Source organism: Pseudonaja textilis, chromosome 2 (assembly GCF_049901715.1).
Source record: "Pseudonaja textilis isolate UNSWEBS1 chromosome 2, rPseTex1.2, whole genome shotgun sequence".
Classification (NCBI taxonomy): Eukaryota; Metazoa; Chordata; class Lepidosauria; order Squamata; family Elapidae; genus Pseudonaja; species Pseudonaja textilis.
The window spans coordinates 20,042,372-20,070,316 of record NC_141991.1 but is presented as its reverse complement, the minus strand read 5'-3'; the positions used below and the strand labels follow the sequence as shown (position 1 = coordinate 20,070,316).

General features: G+C 37.8%; 2 protein-coding genes across 2 annotated transcripts; one reads left to right on the top strand and one right to left on the bottom strand.

Moving 5' to 3' along the window:
- Positions 1-423: 423 nt before the first annotated feature.
- LOC113449661 (olfactory receptor 2V1-like) lies at positions 424-1,424 on the top strand. The gene has a single exon (XM_026720767.2). The coding sequence runs from the start codon at positions 424-426 to the stop codon at positions 1,360-1,362; it is 939 nt and encodes a 312-aa protein (XP_026576552.2). The 3' UTR covers positions 1,363-1,424.
- A 1,479-nt stretch (positions 1,425-2,903) lies between these two features.
- LOC113449660 (L-amino-acid oxidase) lies at positions 2,904-18,314 on the bottom strand. The gene is made up of 7 exons (XM_087928623.1): positions 18,299-18,314; positions 15,586-15,800; positions 14,287-14,393; positions 13,232-13,427; positions 11,519-11,572; positions 5,432-5,565; positions 2,904-3,686 (listed from the first exon to the last, which is right to left on the bottom strand). The coding sequence occupies exons 1-7, from the start codon at positions 18,312-18,314 to the stop codon at positions 2,930-2,932; spliced, it is 1,479 nt and encodes a 492-aa protein (XP_087784749.1). The 3' UTR covers positions 2,904-2,929.
- Positions 18,315-27,945: the final 9,631 nt, after the last annotated feature.

Sequence of the window (27,945 nt, the reverse complement as noted above, 5' to 3'; positions counted from 1 at the left end):
GACATTTCTCATCCAAGAAGCTTCTTCAGCTCTTACAGGATAGTGGGGAATGGAAGGATTTATATTCCTTGCAGACAGCTGGTCATTTGCATCCTTTTAGAGAGTCCTTGAAGCACTTGGAAGTTTATCTGTGTCCTCGGGATCACCTGAGTGGTGTTCCTGGCCCCTGTAGTCTGAAATTTTTCCTCTGGTAATCCATTCCTACTCCCGCACCATTCAAAGGGTGTTCATCCCAAATTGAATAGCTAAAAAGTCTGTAGAGATTCTCAGTCATGATCTGGATGACTAAGAATCTCTACAGACATTTGAATATGTAATTCTAATCCAACTATTACCAGCTTTGATTTAGTTTTCATCTCAACCTCCCATGATTTTCTAGCTTTAATTCCAATATTTTCTGTTATGTTTTCAGGAGAAGTCGCAATGGAAATAATGAATAGAACATTGTGGACCGAATTCATTCTTCTTGGACTTCTGAATCATACGGTGATGCATACAGTTTTCTTTGGGGCGATCCTACTGACTTTTTTTGTTGCCCTACTGGGAAACTGTCTTTTCTTTTTTGTAATTGTCACAGGTTCATATTCCAGAGTCCCTATGTACTTTTTCCTCAGCCAGCTCTCCTTTATAGACATCTGCCAGGTTTCTAGCATTGTCCCCAAAATGTCCATGGATTTTTGGAAAAAAGATAATACAATTTCGTTGCCTGGATGTGGGATTCAGATTTTTTCCACTTTTATGATGGGAGGAGCCGAGTGCCTCCTACTGACCGTCATGTCTTATGACAGGTACGTGGCCATTTGCAAACCTTTGCACTATCCAGTTCTCATGAGCAGAAGGGTATGTGTGACCATGTCGGGCGGAGTCTGGCTTGGGGCAATTCTTCATTCAATCATGCACACTTTTTATGTGCTCCAGCTACCTTTCTGTAAGTCTAATAGAGTGAATCAGTTCTTTTGCACAATTCAAGCTCTGCTGAAATTATCTTGTTCTGAAACATCCACCTATGAAAACTTGTTTTTCCTAACTGGCAGTGTATTACTCTTGGGTCCCTTCTCCATTGTCCTGACTTCCTACATCTCTATCCTTTTGACGGTTCTGGGAATGCAATCAGTGGAAGGAAGGCATAAAGCATTTGGCACATGTGTTTCCCACCTCTGTGTGGTGGGGCTCTTCTATGGGGCAGCAAGTTTTAAATATATGAGACCCAGATCTTACAGAACACCAGAACAGGATAAGGTGGCCTCTTTGTTCTGTGACATTGTGATTCCCATGCTGAATCCCTTGATATACAGTTTGAGGAACCGTGATTTGCTAGTAGAACTGAAAAAGCACATTCAGAAATGTAGGTTGCCTATCTAAACCACCTAACAAGGGCCACATCAATGTGGTTATTTGGAAGAGAATAAAAGGAGAAAATATTATGTAACAGTCATGAGTAGCAATTACTAACAGTCAAATCCTCTATGAAATCATCAAAGCTATTCAGCTTAGTGGCTGTTGCATCTTGTAATAGAGGCGTTCATACTGAAATTACAGTATATGCTAAACTATGTGAGGTTGGGGCTCCTTTTGTTTGTCTTATATTATTCCGTTCGTATTAAAAAATGGGAGAAAAATGTCTCCATACAATACATAATTTTACATTTCACCAGCACTCTGAGTCAGTGGGGATCATTAGATGGTTCTATCTGAGCCCAAAGTCCATAGAATTTTAAGTTCTTATAAAGCAAGAATGTTCCTATCCTGCTTTCTGGAAAAGATGAGAGTGTGTGGTTTCCTAAAATTAAAAATATGCAAGCTGTAAAAACTGCTTGATATTTTAAAATCCCTATATGTTGCTTAAGTTTGTTTTCTAATGTGCGTGTGTAAGGATACTGTCATAGCTCTGGTCTCCAAAGATGGCCCCATAAACTTGATCAAAGTCAACCTGTGCAACAACCAAGTTGACAGAGGAGATATGATTGAATTATTGAGGGGCACATGGTCTTCTGTTAGTAACATTAATACATCTTCAAGCTTGGGATGGATTGTGTGATACTAGGGAATACCAGTCTATTCCCAAATACCTCCCTTGCGGCCTAGCAGCCTCCTTGTCCCACTTCACTTTTACATTGTGTTGAAAAAAAATAAACAAGTGTCTAAAATGCTACAGAGCAAACAGCTGGTAGCACTGTAGTTTTTGCAGCAATGCTGTGGCCACCACAAATGCTCCACCAAGATGTTAGCATGTTAAAGTAATGTTTTGGGGTAGTCTATCCCTTCCCATAAAGGGGGCACTATGGCTCAGTGGTAAAAGACACTGAGCTTGTTAGCTGGAAAGCTCATAGCCTGGGTTCCAGAACCGAGTGCTGCACAATGGGGTGAGTTCCTGTTCTTTGCCACAGCTCCTACCCATCTGGCAATTTGAAAGAAGTTTGAAAGTATGAAAATGTGAGTAGATAAATAAGTACCACTTTGGTGGGAATGTAACAGCTTTCCATGCACCTTGGAGTATAGTCATGCTGGCTTCATCACCACAGAAAGTATCTTCAGACAATGTTTCATCCCCTAATTTGTAGTTATGGTCCATAATATTAGAATGAATAGAAGTATGTTGAAATAGTTTGTATAAAATATAGAATATTATGTAATTATAGATGCCAGATAGCATTGGCGTTTATGTTCAGATCACTTTCTTTGACTCGTCTGCTGAGGCAGCAGATCTGTCTTTATATAGCAAGACCATAAATAGAAAAATAAAGAAAGAGTATAAACAATACCACTGAGATTTAAAATATTTCATGTAGAAATTAGAAAGCATTATCGGTTAGAAACAACAACACGAGCTGCTCCCAAACTCTTATGTGGAGTCACAGCCAAATGATTGTTCTGTAAGAAAATTATTCTTCAATAAACCAGTAAATGCTTCCGCATTAAATTACTCCTTTTATGCATTGTGGATATTAATTGCTTCCCTTATGGCAGATTTCATTGAAGTTTCAATCCAACCATGTGGATGAGCTGTGTATTCACCCGCAAAGTAGATCCTCCCTTCATTTTGGGCCAGTATCTGAGAATAATGGGTGATCTGGTATGGGGTGTATGTGCTGAATGCTCCCATAGAGTATTGGTCAAGGGTCCATTTTTGCACCACAGATTTGCCACAGACCGATTTGAGATAGTTTTTAGATACTTGATGGATTTCTACAAGGTCATCCATCACCACATCAACACACTTTTCATCACTGAGTGCCGTATAAAACTCAGAATCAGAATACCAAGTATAGGATGCCAGAAGGACTCCTATTCCGTGGGGGAAGTCATGATTTGGATAGTAAATTACTCGTGATGGGAGATCTGTGATCGATCTCCCTCCGTGGATCCCCTCCTTCTCCCAAAACTTCTCAGTGCAAATCAAGGCAATTTTAGTAGCACTTGCATAAGTCAAAGACCGCAGTGCCCGAGTCTTGGGAATGGAAAGACGTGGCATAAACTTGATGAGTCGTGTGGCTCTTGCTGTAGCTGTGATGAGGACATAGTCAGCAACCAGAGATGTAGGCCTGGACAACCATTTGTAGAAGACTCTCACTTTGTTGTTGATGCGAAGTATCTTCTCCACCGTGCAATTGAGATGGACAATTTTAACCATTTCCTTGAAGAACCTTTGAGGAAGTTGATCAAATCCACCAGTAATTTCATCAAATCTAAATTTGAGAGAAAGAAAGAAACAAATGCAAGTACAGTTTATCAGTTATTTCTAAGTTATCTCAAAAAATGTTCATTTTCTGAAGACAATGCAATTAATGTCAAGTTGGAACAGATTACGCCTGTCGCATACATCTTTCCAGTTCCGAAGTTGCCACCCAGCTCAAGGTGGGTGGGTGGGGTGGGGGAAAGAGGCTCAGAATGCACACCTGCCAAAACAACTTACTATCTCCTGGGAACCAAGGTCATCCCAAATACCACTGACTAGAGACCAAACCCTATTGCACCCAATTTGACAACATGACCTGTGTCCTGGGGGGAGGGGGAATGCTTAATTTTTAACTGTGCAAAGGAACAGGAAATAGCCAGAGCTGTTTTTAACCTCATCTGTGCCCAATTTAGGGGTGGGATGCTACTGATTCAGCCCAGTTCTATAGAACCAGTAGCTCTGAAGAGCAGCAGACACACTGAACCACTTCGATGTCTGCTGCTTTGTTTGGCCCAGCTGCCCAGCTGGGCCCTTGGCTGTCCTTTATTTCCTGCTTTTTCAACCTCAGTTGCTTTGCACGGCACAGCGGAGGTTGAAAAAGCAGAAAAGAAGAGGCGTTTGAAACGCTGCTCACCCGCACAGAGCGCTTGTCAGCTGTCTGGGCGGCACAGCTGAGATTTTTTGGAGATGGTCTATACATGCGCACAAAGTGCATTCTCACCAGGGGTGGGATTCTACCTGCCAGAGAACTGGCAAATTGCGCCACTGGTGGGCCCCACCCCACCCTGCCCACTCACTCCTTACCCGGCATGTGCGCCATCAAACTTGCCTGCTAAATTGCTATTTTTCCTCCCCCCGCCCCCAACCATCAGCTGTTCTACTGTGCCGGGAGATTTAGATTAGCTAGAATGCAGGAAATTGCTAGATTACTTGCTTTCTAGCTAATCTTTAGATCCTCGGCTCTGCTTTTAAGCAGAGCACAGCCTTCCTTAGGACTGAAGCTTCTATTATTCAGTGCAGACTCCGGTAGCCGACTGCAGATAGATAGATCTCTAAGTGAATTGTGATTCTGTGAGCAACTCAATCTGCTTGTCCGTTTTCCCTGATTTTGGGTAAAAGTTGCTCTCTTTTTTTTTATAAAAAATTCAATATTTACATACATAGTGTGTTGTGAGTAAATTTTATGAGTTTGCTTGCTAGCCAATTTTATGAGTTTGCTTGCAAACAAATTTTATGTGACATACTCAGGTAGCCGATGGCAGAAAGGTAGATCTCTGAATGAATCTGTGATTCTGTGAGCAACTCAATCTGCCTGCCTGCTTTGCCTGATTTTGGGTAAAAGTTGCTCTTTTTTAATTAAAAAATCAATATTCACATAAATATTTATAATATTTACATAGAAGCCATGCCCAGCCAGTCACATGACCACCAAGCCACACCCACAAATTAGGACACACTCACAGAACCAGTTGCTAAGAAATTTGAATCCCATCCCTGGCCCAATTGATGTACTCAATATATTAGTGCTTTGAAGAAGATGGTGTATCGGAGTACTGATTTGCTTGGGTTCATCAGTCAGAATCTTGATAGTTAATGCAGTCCAATACTAGTTATTTTAGTCCATCTACTTGAGATCAGAGATTAGTTTCTGTTTCAGTTCAGGATTATTTCAACTGTCATAATTGCCAAGAAGATAGCAAATATAATTTATTTTTTAAAAAATAGCCTTTAGTTTCCCCCCACCATCTCGTTTACCTGTTATTCAAAAAGAGGAAATGATCCATAACAGAAATAAGGAATGAGTTATGAAATCCAGCTTCTTCATTCAAAAAATCACCAATCATCTCAACAGCTCCCGTGCTCAAATTTCCTTCTTTGATGAGATATTCCTAATATACAAAAAATATTTGATGGAGGAAATTCTGAATTTTGTCACTCATGAATATACAGTAGAATTCTTCCTTGATTGCATGGGTCTAATGCAAAGGCAGACAACCTTAGGAGGTCACGAATGGAAGTTTCTGGAAAAGTGCAGTAGGTAGGTGAATGAGGGAAACAGTATGGCAATACATCCATAGGCTACCACAGTGATAGCAAAGGTGATGCACCATGATGTTTTCAGTGACATGCTAATGCTCACCCACATCCGACAACAATTATTCTCAAAAGCATGCCCCATTCTACGTGATTTTGGGGGGCGGACCTTGGAGGTCATGCAAGAGGTCTATGCTCTTGTATGCCATTTGGAACCTCTGAAACTCATGTGAGAATGGGACAGATTGGATTTTGTAGGCTGCAAAGGCTGCAGAAGAGCATTCTTTGAATCCACTTTAGAGAAACTTCAGGTTGGTTTATGGCGGGGTACACCAACAGAAACCCCACCTGAAGGTAAGTGGCATGTGGCAGATCCTGAAAAGTGCCGATCACAAGGACAATCCCCAAGGCTTGTGCCCCTTTCTGCCTCAAAACAATAAAAAGCTGTATTGTCAATTCCCACACATACACACAACCCAACAACAGCAGGAGGAAAGGAATTCAATTCTCTTTCTACAAAACCAGTTATGCAGTTAATTGTAAGAGAAGAACAGGCAGAATAGGGTGGGGTGAGTAGGTGGAGTTATGTGCATCATCAGCTTAGAGTCATTAGGTTCCTACAGATGGTCCAAGTCCCTCCCCTTCTGAATCTGATTGACCCTTATCTAGCTCCAATACAGTGGTGGGATTCAATTTTTTTTACTATCGGTTCTGTGGGCGTGGCTTGGTGGGCGTGGCAGGGGAAGGATACTGTAAAAACTCCAATCAGAAGTGGTATTTGCTGGTTCTCCAAGCTACTCAAAATTTCCGCTACCGGTTCTCCAGAACTGGTCAGAACCAGCTGAATACCAGCTCTGCTCCATTGTAATGCTGACCTTAGCTGGATTCTTGTATGTAATGTATGTACGTATGTTTTCTTAAGTTTTCGCTGGTACTTACATGTATGGTATTCAGCTTTGTTCGGGTATTTTCCCACGTCATTGTAGTTGTGCTTTTAAAGCTGTAGCGACGTTTCGGCAGAATCTCATCTGCCATCATCAGGCTTCTGGCAGATGGCAGATGAGATTCTGTTGAAACATTGCTACAACTTTAAAAGCACAACTATAATGACGTCGGAAAATACCCGAACAAAGCTGAATGCCATACATGTAAGTACCCGCAAAAAACTTAAGAAAATAAATATAAATATAAATATAAATATAAATATATATATATATATATATATATATATATATATATATATATATATATATATGGATCTTTGGTTGTTCGGGTTTTCTCCGCGTAAGATTCAAGTATCTAGGCAACGCTTTCGATGAAGTCTCATTCATCATCTTCAGGCTTCTGTCTTCGGCTCTTGCAAGAGCAACCAAAGATCCACATACAAATACCCGCGAGAACCTCAGAAAACACACACACACACACACACACACACACACACACACACACACATATATATATATATATATATATATATATGTATGTATGTATGTATGTATGTATGTTATGTCCCCTCTTGGAAATTCAAACGAACAAACGGAAAGCAGCCATTTCACAATCAAATCAAACTCAAGGGAGTAACGTCCTCATTCAAAATAGTTATTATAACTGCTGACAGGAACTGTTAGGACTCCTCTTCGAAATTCAAACAGACAGAGCTCTTTGCAGTAACGTCCTCATTCAAAACTGCTGGCAAAACTGTTAGGACTCCTCTTCGAAATTCAAACAGACAGAGCTCTTTGCAGTAATGTCCTCATTCAAAACTGCTGGCAAAACTGTTAGGATTCCCCTTTGAAATTCAAACAGTCATTACACAAACAAAACAAACTGGAGGGGGTAACCAGAGACTGCTAGGATTCCTTTTACAAACTCAAACAGACGGAAGGCTCTCAAACAGAAACGTCTTCATCCCAAGTAATCATTAATCATTTTGTTCCTGGCGAGAGGCGCAAGCTCAGCTGTGTCCTTTTATACTCATCAAGGCAACGTGCTAATTATCTGGCTTGCCCATCAGATTACGTTTCCTGGTTCTGACGTCAATCCACGATCTAACAGTCATCAGATTCAAAGTTCCTAACAGGATTGGTCCTTCCAATCACAACACTATCCCCCACCTCAGGGCCCTTCCCCCGAGTCTAACGTTCAGGCTGTGGTTTCGAAGGGAATTGTGCATGATATCTTCGAATAAGGTCTGGGGCATGTACCTTGGCCACATCCTGCCAATAACGAATCTCCGTTTCATTTTCTAATCTTCCCACAAAGTACTGGAATCGTCCCTTTTTCCATCGTGAATCATAAATTCCAACCACTGTAGTATCTGTAACAGGTTCAGTGTTGGGCCTAGATGTGAAACGTGCCAGACCTAGGACCTCCTTAAGGTCAGATCTACCCTGTTTTCCTGATGAGCCAAGAGTGGTTTCGGGTACGGGTCTGTGGGTCCCTCTCCGTTTGCAGGAATTAACAAAATGTCCCAGACCCCCGCAATAAAGACATAAGCCTTCCTGAAACCTTCTCGAACGTTCTCGCACCGTTAAGCGAGGGCGGAGTGCTCCCAACTCCATCGGCTCCTCCATCTTAACTGTAGCTTGTGAACGAAAGAGAGAAGGTGTTTCCACAATGGGCCGCCTGCTTCCGCGCTGTTGTAAACGGGCTTCAATATGTAGGCACTGAATTACTAATGCATCCAGGGTTAAAGCCCGCTCTGCATGGACCAGCTCATCTTTGATGGCATCAGACAAACCTTCCTGGAATGCAGCCATATGAGCCGGTTCGTTCCAATTAGAGTCCAAACACAGCAACCGAAATTCTGCAACATATTCCTGAAGGGAACGTTTCCCCTGACTAATGTCCCATAAACGTCTGGTCACAGTTTGACTTTTAATTGGGTTTTCAAACATAACCCTTATTTGTTGCAGAAAACCCTGAAAGTTATCCAGTAATGGGCTATCTTGAATTAACAGAGGAGTAGCCCATTTAGCAGCCTGCCCAGATAAAAGGCTGAGAATGAATCCCGTCCTGGCCCGGTCATTTGGAAAGTCTTCAGGCCTCAAAGACATAAATAATTGACACTGCCCCAGAAATGCTGGAAACATGTCCATTTGTCCTGAAAACTTCTCCGGCATGGATACCGGGCTTTTCCTCAAGGGAGGGGCTGAAGGAGCAGCAGCAGTTTACAAGCTTGTAATATGACTCAGCAACTGAGTAACCTGGTTTTGAAGAGTCTGGTTACTTTCTAACAGCTGATTTATCTGTTGCTGCTGCTGATCCACCAGGTTCTGCAGTTTTTTTGTATCCATCTTGGTTTGAAGATAATTTGTTTTTTAGGCTTGAAAGCAAAACAATGTAATGTCTCACTTATAAGCTCAGATGAGCAGACGAAGTTTCAAAACTCAAAATATTCAATGTAAACAAAACCGAATTCAAAAGAAATAAATTAGCACAGTTGTCCAGTCTTTTGGCAGACTTCCCGGACTCTTATCAGGCAAAACAGAAATTATCTGGTCTCACAAAGACGCTGCAAACATATTCTTCTCCACTGGTCACATGCAGCAGATGATTTTTAAATCCATCTTACCTGAAAGATGGTTTGTTTGTGGCCAGGAACAATAATGTTATGTCCCCTCTTGGAAATTCAAACGAACAAACGGAAAGCAGCCATTTCACAATCAAATCAAACTCAAGGGAGTAACGTCCTCATTCAAAATAGTTATTATAACTGCTGACAGGAACTGTTAGGACTCCTCTTCGAAATTCAAACAGACAGAGCTCTTTGCAGTAACATCCTCATTCAAAACTGCTGGCAAAACTGTTAGGACTCCTCTTCGAAATTCAAACAGACAGAGCTCTTTGCAGTAACGTCCTCATTCAAAACTGCTGGCAAAACTGTTAGGACTCCCCTTTGAAATTCAAACAGTCATTACACAAACAAAACAAACTGGAGGGGGTAACCAGAGACTGCTAGGATTCCTTTTACAAACTCAAACAGACGGAAGGCTCTCAAACAGAAACGTCTTCATCCCAAGTAATCATTAATCATTTTGTTCCTGGCGAGAGGCACAAGCTCAGCTGTGTCCTTTTATACTCATCAAGGCAACGTACTAATTATCTGGCTTGCCCATCAGATTACGTTTCCTGGTTCTGACGTCAATCCACGATCTAACAGTCATCAGATTCAAAGTTCCTAACAGGATTGGTCCTTCCAATCACAACATATATATATATATATATATATATATATATATATATATATATATATATATATATATATATATATATATATATATATATATATATTTGGTTATTCGGGTTTTCTCCCACGTAAAATTGGAAGTATCTAGGCGATGTTTTGATGAAGTCTCATTCATCATCTTCAGGCTTGTGTCTTCAGCTTTGTGCTTCTCAGAGTAATGTGAGCTTGCAGCTGCTGCTTCTTTTTAACTGCTAGTGGGGGGGTGTTCTCATTGGTAGGGGGTTTGTCTGTGTTCTGATTGGTGATTCTGACCATGGACCAGAAGCCGTACCGCAGCTGCATCACTACCCGCTTCAAACCCCTCCGATCCATACATGAAGCGAACTCATGCCCACCATGAAGATGTGGCACAACCACGAACATGAAGCCAAACAACAAGATCACAGCTCATCAGCTCAAATCCCCTGACAACTAAGACTAACCTGAGCACAACCCAGCCCCCACCTGAACAGAACACACCTCCAGCCAATCAGAACACAGCCAACCCCCCAACCAATGAGAACACACACCCAGCCAATCAGAACACAGCCAAGCCCCCACCCAATCAAGTAACATCTCCACTAGCAGTTAAAAGAAAGAAGCAGTTGCAAGCTCACATTACTCCAAGAAGCACAAAGCCGAAGACACAAGCCTGAAGATGATGAATGAGACTTCATCGAAACGTCGCCTAGATACTTCCAATTTTACATGGGAGAAAACCCGAATAACCAAAGATCCACATACAAATACCCGCAAAAACCTCAGAAAACACACATATATATACATACATACATACATGCATTCAGCTTTGTTCGGGTATTTTCCCACGTCATTGTAGTTGTGCTTTTAAAGTTGTAGCAACGTTTTGGCAGAATCTCATCTGCCATCATCAGGCTTCTAGTGTCCAGATGAACACTATACAGAAGCCTGATGATGGCAGATGAGATTCTGCCAAAACGTTGCTACAACTTTAAAAACACAACTACAATGACGTGGGAAAATACCTGAACAAAGCTGAATGCCATACATGTAAGTACCCGCGAAAACTTAAGATATATATATACATATGTGTGTGTGTGTGTGTGTGTGTGTGTGTGTGTGTGTGTGTGTGTATACAGCAGCTAGAATTGTATTTGCTCAAAATTGGAAAAATGAAAAGATTCTGATAGAGGAAGATATGATTTTGAAAATATTGGAATGTGCAGAAATGAATAGATTAACATTGGCAATTAAAGAACAAGAAGGAATGGAATGTTACAGTATATGATATGGGATTTATTTTATAAATGGCTGGAAAACAAAGTAAGAAGTTAAATGAACATTGTTATAATGATAAGATATATAAAGTTGAGTTGTTTTTAATATGAATGTAACCCTGGTAAGAAATGTATACAAAATATAAATATCTGCACAAGATATATGTACCCAGTCGACAGACTGTATAACTGAAAGATGGATTTGTTGTAAAATAAAAAATATATATTTTGGGGAAAAATATTATTGGAAACAACATAATCATCTGAAGAAAATAGTGAGGGTTTTCATTTTGTGAAAAGAATTAATAAGAACATCAGTTTTACCTTTGTGGAAAATGAATCATATTTTTCCTTCAGAAGGGTACAGTTGTCGGTGACCTGAACAGGAGAATACATATAGTTAGTTGCAACTTCCTTACAGTTGCAACAGTCTTTGCATTTGCCTTGTCCTAAATTGGTCTCCTCTTATAAATGACACCAAAATCCCACCCTCTTTTGTTTTGCTTTCTGTAATTTGTAACATTACCTGAATATTCTCCTGTGCTCATTAAGAAGACTCTTTTGGGAAAACACATCTGAGAAGGAATGATCACCTTCACATTAATGCAGCCTCTGTTTTCACCTGATTCGTTTGAAACAGGAAAATAATATCCTATATCTAATACCAATTCTAGAACATTTGCCAGATAGATTGACATGATAGATGGATGAAAGATAGATAGATAGATAGATAGATAGATAGATAGATAGATAGATAGATAGATAGATAGATAGATGATAGGTAGAAGGTAGAGAGATAGAGATGGGTGGATGGATAGATGAATGGATGGGGAGAGAGAGAGAGAAGATGGATAGATAGAAGATAGATAGATAGATAGATAGATAGATAGATAGATAGATAGATAGATAGATAAATAGATAGACCCTCATTATGTGAAAATATTATTCACTATATGTTTCTGCAACTGCTTTAATATCTTCAGTTACCTATAATATAAAAAGTCTAAAGCTTTATATTATATACATTATACATATACATAAAACAAAATTATTTGTATTTGCCTTATAAATCCCTATGCATGTGAATTTTACTCATTTTACTACATAACATGATGATCAACTAATCCATTTAGTTCTTCAGTTAGAGGCATTTAACATGAAATATGGATAAGGATTCCATACATCACGTTCAAAGTCTTTTGTAAATCAAACTTAGCTGGAGGATTTTAGTTGTATACTTTGGATATATGTTCTAACTCATTGTGTGTGTGTGTGTGTGTGTGTGTGTGTGTGTGTGTGTATTTCAATTTATGAAAAAAAGAAGGACCATTGGAACCTATCAAAAACTAAGTATGGTATATATGGTATTTTTAATTTTATGCATTACATGTAATATAGATATAGTTTTGTATAAGCGCCCTTTGATAAAATTATATCTATTTATCCCTTTAATTATTTATTTAATATGCAAAGTGATTCTAGGTGGCTTAAACCATAATATAAAAAGCAATAGCACTTAGACTTATATACTGCTTTACAGTGCTTTAAAGCCCTCTCTAAGCGGTTTATAGAGTCAGCATTTTGCGCCCCAAACATTCTGGCTCCTCATTTTACCCACCTTGGAAGGATGGAAGGCTGAGTCAACCTTGAGCCTGGTGAGATTTGAACTGCCAAATTGCAGGCAGCCGGCAGGCAGCAGAGGTAGCCTGCAGTATTGCATTCTAACCACTGCACCACCACCATGGCTCTAAAACTATTAAAACTATTTAAATATCCTTAAGACTATTAAAATTATTAGAAACTAGACTGAATTGTATTACTCTGTTAATATGCACTTTTTTCATATTTCATGTCATTTAATATATTTTGTATGTGATATAAAGTGCTTTATGCACATTATTTAAATAAGTATTATAATAGCCTTCCTCAACCTTTCTCATCCCTGATATTATTCTTCCATTCTCATAATACCAACCATAACTAAAGAAGTGCATTAGTTTTGTCTGCTTGTACATCCCATCTACTCCTTAAAAGTACCTTGTTCAGCGTCTCCTCAAACAGCTGGTTTGCAGATTTTCCCTTCTCATTGGGGTTAAGTTGGTATCCAAAGTTTCCAGAATTGTTGGGTTTCATTTTTTGTCTGACATTTTGAATGAAATACCAGGCATTCTCATCAGTCTGATTGAATGGGTTTAGACGAAGTTTGAACTTTTTAATGTATTCACGTACAATTCTGTGAGGGGAAAAGAAACCCAAATTTATTTGAGAACTTATTTCTTTATCACAGGGAAAGAGCAACACAAATTGGTCAGATTAAGGATTGTTCAGTTCTAACCTTACGTGATTCTCAATGACCACCAAAGACAAATGTCTGTCCCTACCATTGTTCTCCTGGAATTGCACCTTAGAAAGAGACTGACCATTATCCAAGTAATAGCTTGTAATCCTAATGACTACTTGCTTTGATAGCAAGCAAGATCCTCCATTAATTGATATATAACCCCACTGTAAAATTATATATTTTTAAAAAGTTTCACACCTCAGCTTTCCGTGACAGAGTCTTTTTAGGAAAATAAACAGTTTCAAGGAAGTATCTATCCTTAATTTAATACATTGATCACCATTTGAAGTAATAGTACAGTTTCCAAAATTCCACAATTCTAGTTCTACTCTCTGGAACTCTCCACCACCATCCAAATCTAGTTGGCCTTGACACAGCTGGCATTTCTGAAAACTTTAAAAATGTGGCCATTTCTCCAGGTTTAGGACATTGATGAGGCCCATGAAATTGGCTACTGCTACCACTCTATAGAGATTTATTATAGCTATTGTTATTATGTGTCTTTAAATGAATTTTACTTTTATATGGGCCGCCCAGAAATGATGTTGCAAGATGCAAGCTTTCTGAATAGTTTTCAGAGTCAAGTCCTTACCAACACAACTGTTGTCCTGTTCTAGTAAGCAATTTAACAGTTCTCCTTTTTTCTAACAATATATCTAGCATTTCAGGACAGCAACAATTTATTAAATGTGACTAAATTTGCCTCTCATAGCAGATGATGAATGGAGAAATACCTTTTAATCAACCTTACCTGTGGGTTTTGGGCAATCGCATTGGGCCCAAATCCACATACCAGTCTTCTTTTCGGTGAGTCATTATGCGTCCTCCTACACGGTTACTGGCTTCCAAAATCACAACCTAGGAGAAAAGAGTACTGATGAGGAATGGATTCTAATTTCTCTCTCTTCTCATTAAGTGTTTGGTGATCTGTACCTGTGTGTGCCTTGCCTTGCAAATTTCCCTTTGATTTCACGTGAACCTTGATTTACCTTTGCAAACCCTGCAACCAGCACCCTTACTGGCTGGAGGTATATTCTCGATTGGCTATTAATATATTGCAACAATTATTATAAAGTCTGGTCCTTAAATAATTCCTCCTCCTCCCCCCTCTCTCAAAGCCTATTTGGACAAGTCCCTACAGTTTTATTGGCAAATTATTTTCAGAAGTTATTTGCCATTGCCTCCTTTCAGGGTCTGACTGGCCCAGGGTCATCAATTGGTTTTGAACCCAAGACAGAACTAGAACTCACAGCCTCCCGGTTTCTAGCTTGTTGTCTTAATGTCTACACGACACCGGCTCTTCTAGGAGACCATCAATTAAATAAAAAATTCAAATAATTGAGGTAAATATTCACAAATAATAATTAATTGATTTTTCATCTTTATATTATTCAGGCTTCAGGTGACTTCTGCGGATCACTGGCTGCCAGCAGTTTGGCAATTTGGGTCTCACCATTGAGGTTTGTAAAATGAGGACCCAGATTGTTGGGGCCAATATGTTGACTCTGTAAATTGCTTATTGAGGGCTGTAAAGCACTGTGAAGTGGTATATAAGTGCTATAGCTAAGTGCTAAGTGTTATTCATCAAATATTATAGAAGTAGTCCTCAACTTACAACCACAATTGGGACCAGAATTTCCATTGCTGAGCAAGGCAGCTGTTAAGTGAGGTGTCCCAAATTTTACCATTTTTTGCCATGATTGTTAAGCAAATCACATGGCAAACTCAGCTTTTCCCATTGACTTTGTTTATCAAAAGCCAGCTGGGAAGGTTGCAAATGGTGATCACATGACCATTATAAATACATGCCACACGTCCAAATTTTGATCAGGTGACCATGAGGATGTTGTGACAGTTGTAACTATGAGAACTGGTCAGACCTCACTTCTTTCAGTACCGTTGTGACTTCAAAAGGTCATTAAACAGACAGTTGAAAGTCAAGGACTATCTCTACTTGCCCATCCCAATGAGTGCTTCAGTTCCAAACCCATCCCAAACACATCTAATTTGTCTTTTCATCAGCTGAGTAAAAAGGCAGTTGGGTAATTACCTGGTGTCCAGCTTCTCTGAGTAATTTGGCGGCAGTCAGTCCACTAATTCCTGCTCCGACAATCACAATTGTCTTAGGTTTCAAGGTCCTTTTTAGACCATGTCTGGCAATAGCCAGCCAGTTTTCATATTCAGGCTCTTGGAAACACTCTTCCAGATTGGTAAGATGATTTTCTGATCTGGGCACACCCAAGAATAGTACTAAAAGAAGTAGTACTAGAAATAAGCAAAAACAGAGAAGACTTTATTTTTGTCCTAATCTCTTCTTATTCTCTACTGATATCTACTTCACTTGCATCTAACAGCTTTTGAATATTTTGGAGTATGGATACTAGATTGAAAAACATTGCAACATGGAGTGCATCTTGTCATGGTTTGGAACATTTCAATACCTTTGACTCCTCCCCCAAATGTTCTGTTCTCATCCCCAGCAGCTAATAGGCGTGTCTACTAGGAATTCTCTTTGGGGGGAGGGGGAAAACAGTTATTTTTTGGTGCAGTGGTTAAGGCACAGGACTACAAACTATTTTATTTATTTAGTTTAATTTGTCAAGCATGTATGAGAAAACAAGTATAAGTATGAACATAACGTATAGTATAAACATATAACTATAAACTGGTATAAGTATATACATAATAAATGAGTATGAATAAATGGGAACAGTAGGACAGGGACGGTAGGCACGCTGGTGTGCTTACGCACACCCCCTTACAGATATCTTAAGAATGGAGTGAGGTCCACAGTAGACAGTTTATGGTTAAAGTTTTGGGGGTTTGAGGATGTAACCATAGAGTCCAGGTAGTGAGTTCCAGGCATTGACCATTCTGTTGCTGAAGTTGTATTTTCTGCAATTGAGTTTGGAGCGGTTTATTTTGAGTTTGTATCTTTTGTTTGCTCGTGTGTTATTGTGGTTGAAGCTAAAGAAGTCATTGACAGGTAGGACATTGAAGCAGACAACTAGGAGGTAGTGAGCTCCAGTCCTGCTCTAGGCACAAAGCCAGCTGGGGAACTTTGAGCTAGTCACTCTCCTTCAGCTATAGGAAACGGAATGCTGCATGAGCGTGTCTACGTTTTGACAAGGACTGGGGTTAATACTGATGTAAAAACCATTACCACCAGCCACATCAAGAAAATCTAGCTACTGCTATTAATAATCCAGTATGATTTTTATGAAAAGTCTTGGGTATGATTGGAAATGGAAAGTAATGTTAATGATGGGTTAAAATATTGTTGATGATGGATTTCCCAATAAAATTCAATACAAAGGCAAGCCAGCTGGATGTGGAATCACAGCCTTATATTAGAATTAGAATTCTTTATCGGCCAAGTATGATTAGACACACAAGGAATTTGTCTCCAGTGCATAAGTTCTCAGTGTACATACAATAATAGTGATAGATCATTATCATAGTCATTGTAAAATATGTTCCATGTGTTTTGCAATATACTGTAACACAGGATTTTTAAAATATATTTTATGCAGTTGAATTTATAATATTGTAATTATCCTGAGGAATTCCAAATTGTTTTGAATAATGTGCACAATGTTCAGAATAATCTAAATCCAATTAATTATGTTTCTGTAACATTTAATTTATATGACTGCTCATCTTATGTAAGCAGCACTGAATAGTCTATACAGTTAAAGCCACTTGTCAGGGTTCCATGCAAGTTGACACTAATAATATAATAATACAAAATAAAAAATAAAAAGTAATGGAACCCAACAAGAATAAACAAAAATGTGGCAGCCCTAATATGTCACTTTTCCCTGTTCTTCAACTTCCATGCTGTTCTAAGATTTCCTCCTTTATGCCTTTGGATCATAAATACTAATTGCCAACTCATTTACAGGGTCAAATGTTTCAAAGGTTAACTGGGCAATATATAATTCATGATCTAATAAACTTATTTTTGAAATTAATTGAGGGGCAAAACAAAAGCTTTCTACTTGAATGATGTAATTATAATAATTCTGCATCCTTTATTCTGTCATTTCATAGGTACTATCTCACTTGCATTAATGAGATCTGCAAAACCCCACAAAAGATCTAAAAATGAGTAATCAAAGAAGATCTGTGCCATGAATTTCCACTAGAAAATTTGCTTTATAACAATACTACAGCAGAAGATAAAATAAATGGAGGAATGCAAGTACTAATATGCTAAGTTTTTTTGATTAAGTATGTGGCAAAATATCTTAAATCAACAATCTTTAATTTACTCCACTATACTGAGATACACACAAATTTCAGCTGATGCCACTTTAAAAGTGGCCATTCCAAGTCAAATACTTCTGGCAATGGGATCCAAACATTCTATCTAAATTTTTTAAACTCTGAGAATTCATCCTACTGCATTTACAGTTAATCTACCAGCTTAATAAAAGGTTGGTTGGTTGGTTGATTCATTCATTTATACAAAATCATATTGTTGGTCTGCCTGATCCTAACACTTCCTAATATAGTGTGTTCCATACATTGACTTCTACTATCATCACTCAGCATGGCACAGTGTATCAAACACAATAATAAAAATAAGTTTAGCTTACTCTACTGCAGCGAAACACAACTCCTGTTCTCCAAAGATCCTTTTGGAGATCAGAGAGATCAGAGACTAAATCTCTGGCTTCATAGGCTTATTATAATACTGAGTTAGAAATAGTTAATGCATTTTAACCTGCTCTGGAATCTCAACAAAATAATTCACTTACAGAAGGACTCCATCATCTTTCCATCAGTTGATAGCACTGACTGTATTTTATGGAGAGCAAATAGTGCTGAAAGGCGTAGTAATAATGTTGTTGAGAATCGAAGAAAACTGGATGTCTGACATAAAATCTTTCTCTTGCTTTATAATGCAATCACTACCCCAGGGCTATTCCAGCAAATGATGGTTCATGTCATCTGATATGCCTAAGCAAATTTAGGAGTGTACACATTCTATAGCAAAAATGCCATGTTGCGAATTCATAGAAAATTGCATAGGAAATGAATAATTTATTTTTATTGCTTTTAAAGTAATAATAGAAAAAGAAAATTAATAGAACAGAAGAATAATTGTAGTGTAGATACATACATTCTCAAAAAAAGAAACAATGCATAAAAAGTGCTTTTTTAAAAAAGTGAAAGAAAAACAAAAAATACAACAGAAAAAAACAACTTATAATATAATGTTATAACAGATCTACAATTCTGCAATATATACTCACCTAATGCAAATATTATTCAGGTATATATATATATATGTATTTATTATATATATATATTTTCTGAATAATATATATATATGTTTTCTTAAGTTTCGTATACATATGGCATTCAGCTTTGTTGGGTATTTTCCCACATCATTGTAGTTGTGCTTTTAAAGTTGTAGCAACGTTTCGGCAGAATCTCATCTGCCTTCTTACAGAAGCCTGATGATGGCAGATGAGATTCTGCTGAAACGTTGCTACAACTTTAAAAGCACAACTACAATGACGTGGGAAAATACCTAAACAAAGCTGAATGCCATATACACACACACACACACACACACACACACATTTATATAACTATCTTTACATTTATACAACATCTTTAACTTATTGTCCTTTGTATAAATGCATCCCATATGTCCTCTGAATTATCCATACAAAGTCTATATGTTTAGGTAGTCTATCATTGGTGGCAATCATGATTTCAATCCATTGGGTAAATTGGCCCGTACTTTTATTTTCCAATGCGGCATTATCAATCTTTTGGCTATAGTAAGGGCATGGAGAATCCATTTACATTGTCAAATTGTCAAATTTCATGAAATAAATATGTAATTTGAGAAAATATCACCCTCTGAACATTTTAAGTTTGGCACATAGTCATATTTATTTAATCCACTATCTTCCCCCAAAATGTAATAAGTATAGAATATTGTAAAAAAATATGTGTCTTAAAGAAGCATTATCCTTATTACACCTCCAACAAAATGCTGTCCTAGACAATTATTTTCTATATAGACATAATGTAGAGAAGTAAATGCTATATTCTAGTAAATTCTAATATTTTATTGTATAAATTGTAGTTCAATATTCATTGATACTCGTGATATAGAAGTGAAGACATTTACTTATTGGCAATACTAATTCTTAATTCTATTCATTTTTTAACATCTACATATCAGACTGATTTACTGATAACAAATAACAAATATCTACAATACTAATAGTAGGTTTTTTAGTTTTAAACAATTTAATAAGCTGTTCTAGTAGATGTCTCCAAATGTGAAAATGCTGGTGGACCAAATAAAGTTGTTAACAAATGTTGTAGCTGTGAATATTGCCATTGGGTTACATGTGATTTGAGACATGCTATAAAAACAGTAAAGTGGGCCTATAGTCAGAAAGTACAGAATTTCTTTCAAGATCCTATGGACTCAAGACAAAGGTGGCAAGGTATCCGGGTTATTACTGACTATAAGGCAGTTTCCCTGACGTGTAAGATCGACACGGATTCTCTAAACAAGCTAAATATGTTTTTGGATGGTTTGAAGCCACAAACAATGTTCCAGCAAGGAAGTCTCTTCCTCTCCCTCATGAGCAGGTGCTCAGGTTTGATACAACTGCTGTTTGGAAGGTTCTGCAAAAAGTCAGTACTCGGAAAGCTGCTGGTCCTGATAAAATCCCCAGGCAAGGACTTAAGGAGTGTGCTGACCTGCTGGCCACTGTTCTCACAGATATCTTCAATCTCTTGTTGCATCAGGCCATAGTTCCATCATGTTTGAACACTGCAATCATTGTACCAGTGCCCCTCCCCCAAAAGCCTTATTATCACATGCCTTAATAGTTACTTCTTAGCATGCAGTATTGGAGGTGAAATCTGCTGACAGGCTTTAAGGGTTTGATCCTGACCTGCTCAAGGTTGATTCAGCCTTCCGTCCTTCCAAGGTGGGTAAAATGAGGACCCAGAGTGTTGGGGGGCAATATGTTGACTCTGTAAACCGCTTAGGCTGTAAAGCACTGCAAAGTTTTAAGTGCTATTGCTAATGATTACCGTTCAGTTGCACTCACTTCCATTATGATGAAATGTTTTGAGAGATTGGTAAAGGACTATATAGCTTCATGGCTTCCTCCTGTATTTGACTCATTACAGTTTGCCCATCACAAGAACTGCTCTATAAAAGATGCACTTATGTTTTTGGAGTGTAGGAGTTGCAGATTACAGGATAATTTTTTTCTGAAACCAAATTGTTTGTTAGAGAGTAGGTTGTTTGTCTCTAAGTGGAGGATGATGGATTGGTTAATAATTGATTCCATGACTTTACAGGTGATGCAACATAAAGATGTTGGTCTGTAATTTTCAACTAGGCTGGGGTCTCCCCTTTTGAAGATGGGGATGACTATGGTTTGTGACCATAGGTTAGGCAAGGAGCTGGTCATGAAAGATTTATCAAAGATTATGCTTAGAGGTTCTGCTATGGAAGTGGATAGCTCTTTTAAGAAGTAGGCACATATTCCATCCGGTCCAATAGATAGAGATGGTTTTAGATTGCGTACTGCTTTTTCAACATAATCTTCTGTAAAATCGATACATATTAAATCATTGTAGTTGTCTGCGGTTTAACTAGGAAATATTGGGCATGATCCATTGCTGTTTACAAAGACTGAGCCAAAGAATGTGTTAAAGAGGTTGGCTTTAATGGTGCCATTGTTACAGTCTTTACCATTAGGTCCTTTCAGGAGTGGGATGGACCTCGAGTCTTTAAGTTTGTTGTTTACAAAGTTGTAGAAAGTGCGGGTGGAATTGGTGTGTAGAAGGTTTTCCTCTTAATGTGCTTAATGTGATAATTGGTGCATTCAGTCTTTATCTGGTGGAATCAATTTTTGTATCGGCTTTTGAAGTTGGCAACATGACCAGATTTGTTTTTCTGCCAAAGGGATTTCTTTTTGGATTGGAGCTTCCTTATTGTTATGGATAATTTTGGGAGTTGTTATTGGTACATATCTTTTGACTTCAAGTAAAAATATGTTGTAATGGTCTTCGACAGTATTGCATCCAGTGAATAGAATTTGCCAATCAAGAGATGAGAGATCATTGTTTATAAGATCATAGTTGCCTTTATTGAAGTTATAATTGGGTATCCCGTCGTTATGATGATTTTTGTGAGCATGTATGTTGAGACAAAAGTCAATCATGCTGTGGTCACTGTTGGAAAAGGGTTCTTTTATTTGTATTCTGTAAATTGAATTCAAACTGTTGCAGAAGATGAGATCGAGGCAGTTGTTAAGTCTAGTGTTGTTGGTTACTTGTTGTTCCAGTCCCAGATTTGTTAGAACATTGTAGAAGTTTGCTGTAAGGCATCCAGAAGGTATCCATGATGTCAATCACTCCGAGACATTTTCTCTCCAATTGATTTATTTAGGAACAGATCAGGCATGTCAAAGGCAATTTCCCAAAGTGAAATTATTTTCGCGTGTTACACAGAATCCACCTTCTCTCCTCCCACTTCTACACTTCATAAATCATGAGAACCAATTAACTGCAACTGGAATTTCTTAATATGATATACAGAATAACCTCGAACTTTTCAACTCCTCCACCCCCCCTTCCATGAAATGTGACAGCTGAATTTTAAAGCTGACAGTTGCATGTATGGGTTCAGTTGTACATTCATTTACGGTCCAATTAATACAAGGTAGATTGAAGTCACCAAGAAAGATAAAAGTGTGTGAGCAGGATGTTGCCCATGTTAGTAGTGAATTTAACTTGTTTACATGTTCAATGTCATAATCAGGGGCTCTGGAGCATAGTAAGAATCAAAATGTGCTATTTAAAGATAGTTCACAGACGATGGTCTCAGGAAGAGCAAACTCCTGGGTAACTTGGATGTAGCAACACCACCTCCTCTACAGATTTCACAATCTGATCAGTAAACATGATAGTCTCTTACTGTGGTAATGGAGTCAGGGAGAGATGAGTTGAGCCATGTTTCACAGAGGAGAAATTCAGGTTATTTTATTTATGAGGCTTTTTGCAGTGAGTAGCTTGCATGTAAGGCCAGTTGTAGTTGGAATTGAGGTAGTTAGGGGTGTGCATGCCTAGTTTGGGGTGATGGTGGATTGGATGATGTAGGGTTGGATGCTGAGTTGTGGGTTGTATGATTTACTTTTAATACAATCAGCACGGTAGTCAATGTATAAGTCCTTCTCTCTATTGTCTAGACATTTTTTGAGTTCTGTGCGAAGTTCACGGGAGCAGATTCTTCGCAGTATGGATAAGTCTGCTCTTGAGCGAAGTTTGTTATGGGTGGGATTGGTTTTAGCAATGGTGTTTATTGTATGAATGAATATACATTTGCTGGACTTATTTTTGCAAACAACTCTACAAAATCTTGGGGCCACTGAGCCGTCATTGTATTTGAACTCAGGGCCTTCTCTGGTTATTTCAATGATATCTTCAGGAGAGATGTTTATTGTATTGGAGTTGCTTATGATGTTGCGAACTTTGATGATGTCATCTGATTTGTTGGTATCTTCAAGACCAAATAAAATGGCATTTGGACATTTCTGATCACGTTCCATGATGTCTCTGATGAGTAAGTGGATATCATTTGTGGTATTATTTGATGGGATAGTGATTATTTGTGGCTGTGGTTTGGTGGTTATTTTTGGTTGTAGTTGTGATTGTAGTTGAGGTAGTAGCTATAGTAGTTGCTACTGTTCACCTTGATGACCCATGAGCCAAATCTGCTATGAATCTTATTGTGAAGTATGCAGATGACACGGCAGTGGTGGGACATATCCGGGATGATAATAAAGATGCTTATAGGGAAGAGGTGAAGTCTCTGGTCTACTGGTGCAATAAAAGTAATCAGGTTCTAAACGTTAGTAAAACAAAAGTGATAATCATAAATTTTAGAAAGAGCTGGTATGGTCATACTCCACTCAGTATCAAGGATGCAGCTGTAGAGGTGGTCAACAGTATTAAGTATCTGAGGGTGCAAATAACTAAGAATCTGAACTGGTCTCTCCACATGTCATTCATTGTGAACCCTGCAAACCAACATCAGCATTTCCTGCATAGGATGAAGAGAGCACATCTTTCTCCTTCTGTCCTAGCCACTTTTTACAGAGGCACAATTGAGAGCATTTTAACAAATTGCATCACTGTTTGGTTGGTGGCAGCAGTGCCTCAGATAGAAAGTCAATACAGAGAGTGGTAAGGACAGCCAAGAAGAGTATAGGGAAGCTCACTTCCTGTTATTCAGAATACTGCTTATAAGCGCTATGTGCTTAGAACTCGAAGCATCGTTAGAGACCCCACACACCCACTTTACAGTCTGTTTCTGTTGCTCCCCTCTGGGAGGAGGTTTCAAAGTATTTCTAGCAGGACTTCCAGATTCTGTAACAGCTTTATTCCCTATGTCATCTGTCTGGTAAACTCGCAAGTTTTGTTTTTCTCTCCATGTACATGTATACATCCAGATTAGACTGTGTTGTTTCTCTGTATCATATAATATATGTGGGTATATGCATAATTTTGTATTTATTTATTTAGTCATGTTTATGTAGTGTTTATTGGAGTGGTGACCTTTTGAGAGCTGTATGCAACAGAATTTCATTTTAATGTATGCTAATTAGTGTACATTCAAAGTGACAATAAAGTTATTCTATTATTCTAACATGCCCGCTTCCATCAAAATTTACCAATTTTTAAAATTCAGTTTTCCCATAAAGTCAATCTAGCATGAAAAAAGGGGTCAAATCTTCTTTTAATAGACATTACATTTCATAACTTCTAACTGACATAATTGTTTCCAGACATACTAGAGTTCTAGTGTATTTTGATTCTCATACTGTCCATCCAATCAAAAGCAATATATATTTAAACTCCAAAGTTATCCAAATTGGAAAATTAACACCAATTCTTAATTTCCAATATTTAATGTTTGATAATAGATAAGTATGATTATATAGCTCCGGATTCAGAAAACCACATTCTTCTGCATTAATTGGTAGTTGTATTTTCTGCTATATTCTTGGAATCAAAGAATCCTGTAGTATATGGGATATTTTCTAGGTATATGAACTGGGATTCTTCTCAGAAATAAAATTAATCTGGGAATAATATTCATTTTGAAAGTGTTCACCTTTCCCCAAAGTGTAAGGTTTAATGACTCCCATCTATCAATATCAAAACTGCATATTTCATTTTAAGACTATATTAGGAATGACAGATAATGTAGAGAAGCCTGTATGCCTTGCAGCATGGCACCAAAGAATTGCTCTATAAAGATCTATCTGAATATTAGGCAATACCTAAAAATGTGGACACACCATTGCTTTGTATATAAGAACATTACAAGGTTGGCATCTTTATTTGCAATCTGACATTCTGAAAAAAAACTCTAAAAGACTGGCGAGACACCTTTGTGGAATTTATGCTGATTTTCCTTCACAAAGGACTAATTTCCAGGCTTTTAGCACTGAGCCATTTCTGAGTGACAATCTATATTTTCTCACTTAGAGGTCAATAATACCCCATTAGAGTTTTCTTTAATATCTTTCAGCTGCATGCCATTAGAAGTCAGAGATTTGTTCTAATAATCAATATTTTGTGATTGCCTTCTTTCTAAATTTTGAATAAGTACGTGATCCCCAGAAATTTCTGGCTGTTCAAATGCGAGATACCCAATATGGAATGGTTCATTGGGTGGGCTTAGAAACCTCACCAGTGTGGATTCTAAGCTCACATTCATTTGGATCTTAATGACACATCATTCTCTATAAAAAAGATTTCCAATTCAACCACTATTTTCTTCAAATAAGATTAAGAAAGATATATGTGCTTGAGGCACTGGATGGATGGAACAACATCACGCATGAGGCAACTTTTAATGGGCCTGAAGCATGATTCAAATGTTTTTTATATGACTGATATCCTGGCAAATGAAGAGGTAAAATAAAGTAAAAGTGTATGTTAGGGAAAAATAGGGAGCATAGATGTCATTAAAGTGCTTTAAAACCAATGGTTATATCAGTGACTTTCAAAACTATTATTTTGTCTTAGAATGTTGTCCCTTCCTTCCTTCCTTCCTTCCTTCCTTCCTTCCTTCCTTCCTTCCTTCCTTCCTTCCTTCCTTCCTTCCTTCCTTCCTTCCTTCCTTCCTTCCTTCCTCTCATCTATCACATTTATATGGCCACCCATCTGACAAGAAGCAAATCTGGGTAGCATACAATAAATATCTTAGCAATATTGTAAGCATCTAATTCTCCTTAAGCTTAAACTGAAGAATGTTTGCTTGATTGGTCTCTATGCGCCTTTCTGGAATTTCTAAATTTATCTGTTGAATGATGGTAAATTTATTGGGGGAATATATTTCAATTGAACTCTTGAAGATAGATTGTGGCTATCTTTTCATTTCATAATAATGTTGTTATATTTTGCAAACACACACATAAAGAACAGAAAAAACTAACAATCCAGAGAAACAATAAAGACCAAAAAAAAAAAAAAGAATATGAATAGAAGTATAAAAAAAGAAAGGAAAAGAGTGGTAAACATAAATATACAGAAATAACTTCTGACTTCTTTCAAGGATATAAAGAATGCTGACATTCAATTTTTAGTTTAAGACTAAAATAAAATGTACATTTTCCTCCCAAAAGAAAAGGGAAAATAAAAAAAATATTTTCCCTTTTGTAAATATTGACAATCATCAAAATCATATGTCAAAATTTGATTTTTCTCTATCACCTGCAAAAAGTCCAGAAAGGGCTTCCAATTATAGATGATTTTTTTCATCATTTTTTCTCTCTCATGAGGGCTGTTAACTTGGCCATTGTTGCCAGTTCTGTCATCTTTATTAACTATTTGTCTAATATGGATATCACAGGATCTTTCCGACCCTGAACATATAAAAGTTTATTACCATAGCAATAAAACATTTCGTGATTTCTCACTGTTTTATCCATGAGGGTAACCCCTAAATATTTTACCTATTTCTCAACCTTAAAGCCTGTTTCATTTGTTAATTCTAATTCGTCATTTTGTGCCATGCTTTTTGTTAATTTTTTTTGTTGTTTTCGTTATTAATCTTAAATCCAGCTATTGCTTTGGAGGTCAAAGACAACCTGTATAGCCAGGATGTGGTGACCTCTGAGCCAATTGTGATTCAGAAAACTGACTTTCTCAACTGAAACTTTTTCAGTGACCAAACATTCCTACGATAGGATCCTTAATTGCACACCTACTTGAACAAGTACTATGGAGAATTCCATGCCACAGTCGCACACAACCTACCAATTAATCATTCAGGTTTCATGTACTGAAAAAATAAAATAAAAAAAATTCTTTAAATGCTAAGGGAAACAAAAATATGCAAAGTTTTAGCAACAATCTAAATGATGAAAAACGTCTCCTCTTGTACTCATTGCCCTTTCTGAGGCCTATTTTAAGAGCCTAATAAAAAAGGAGGATAAGAGTGAAGATAAGTCTTTTCAGGAAGAAGCTTGGAAGTTACTGCGTAACCAGGGTCGTCTGGGCACATTGCTGTGCTATTTGTTGATTGATTAGTGTAGATTAGATTAGATTAGGTTCTAGAAAGGTGAGGAAATATTTTAATAAATTAATTTAATGAAATTAAATATATTAATAACTGACATTATTCATTCATTTAGAACACCTTATTGTTATATGGCATGTGTAACATGTGCTATATTACCTTACATTACATTTCTAATACAATACATTTTACCAGAATGTTAGAATTAGCCCTACCTTTCTAACAACACCTAAGGGGGAAGGAAATTCTTGTATACAAGTCGTCTTCAACTTATAATCATTCATATAGTGACAGTTTAAAGCAAAGGTGGCATTCAGCAGGTTCTGACCAATTCTGGAGAACCGGTAGTGGAAATTTTGAGTAGTTCAGAGAACCAGCAACTACCACCTCTGGCTGGAGATTTTACAGTATTCTTCCCCTGCCACAACCACGAAGCCACACCCACAGAACCGGCTGTCAGTGTTCCAGGGAACCTCCATTCCAATCAGTAACTCTGAGACAAGCATAATCTCAAAAGTACCTTTATTAGAATAGCACCTGGCACATCTGTGGAATCTCGAAACTAAAAGTTTCCTGGACTTCCCACAATGTCCCAAACTACAATCCATCCCCTTTTCTCCCATCATCACATCACATGGACCAATCACGATCTGTCTCAGTGTAAGATCCTTTTCCTCTGCTGCACCACTCTTAATAACCTTGAATTGAGAAAAGAATTTTGTCTACTTAGAGCTACTCAATTGAAATCACCCCCCTCCCAACTTCTCAGGCTAGGTGGCAGCATGGAATATGGTTTCCAAAACTGACACCGGTAGTAAACAA

What these genes read in the sequence shown, in the direction of transcription:
- LOC113449661 (XM_026720767.2), top strand. Translation starts at nt 424, where the DNA reads ATGGAAATAATGAATAGAACATTGTGGACCGAATTCATTCTTCTTGGA.
- LOC113449660 (XM_087928623.1), bottom strand. An exon ending in CGATTGCCCAAAACCCACAG is followed by an intron (nt 13,428 to 14,286) that starts GTAAGGTTGATT and finishes TTCCCCTCACAG; the next exon opens with AATTGTACGTGAATACATTA. An exon ending in ATGATTCATTTTCCACAAAG is followed by an intron (nt 5,566 to 11,518) that starts GTAAAACTGATG and finishes TTTGTATATTAG; the next exon opens with GAATATCTCATCAAAGAAGG.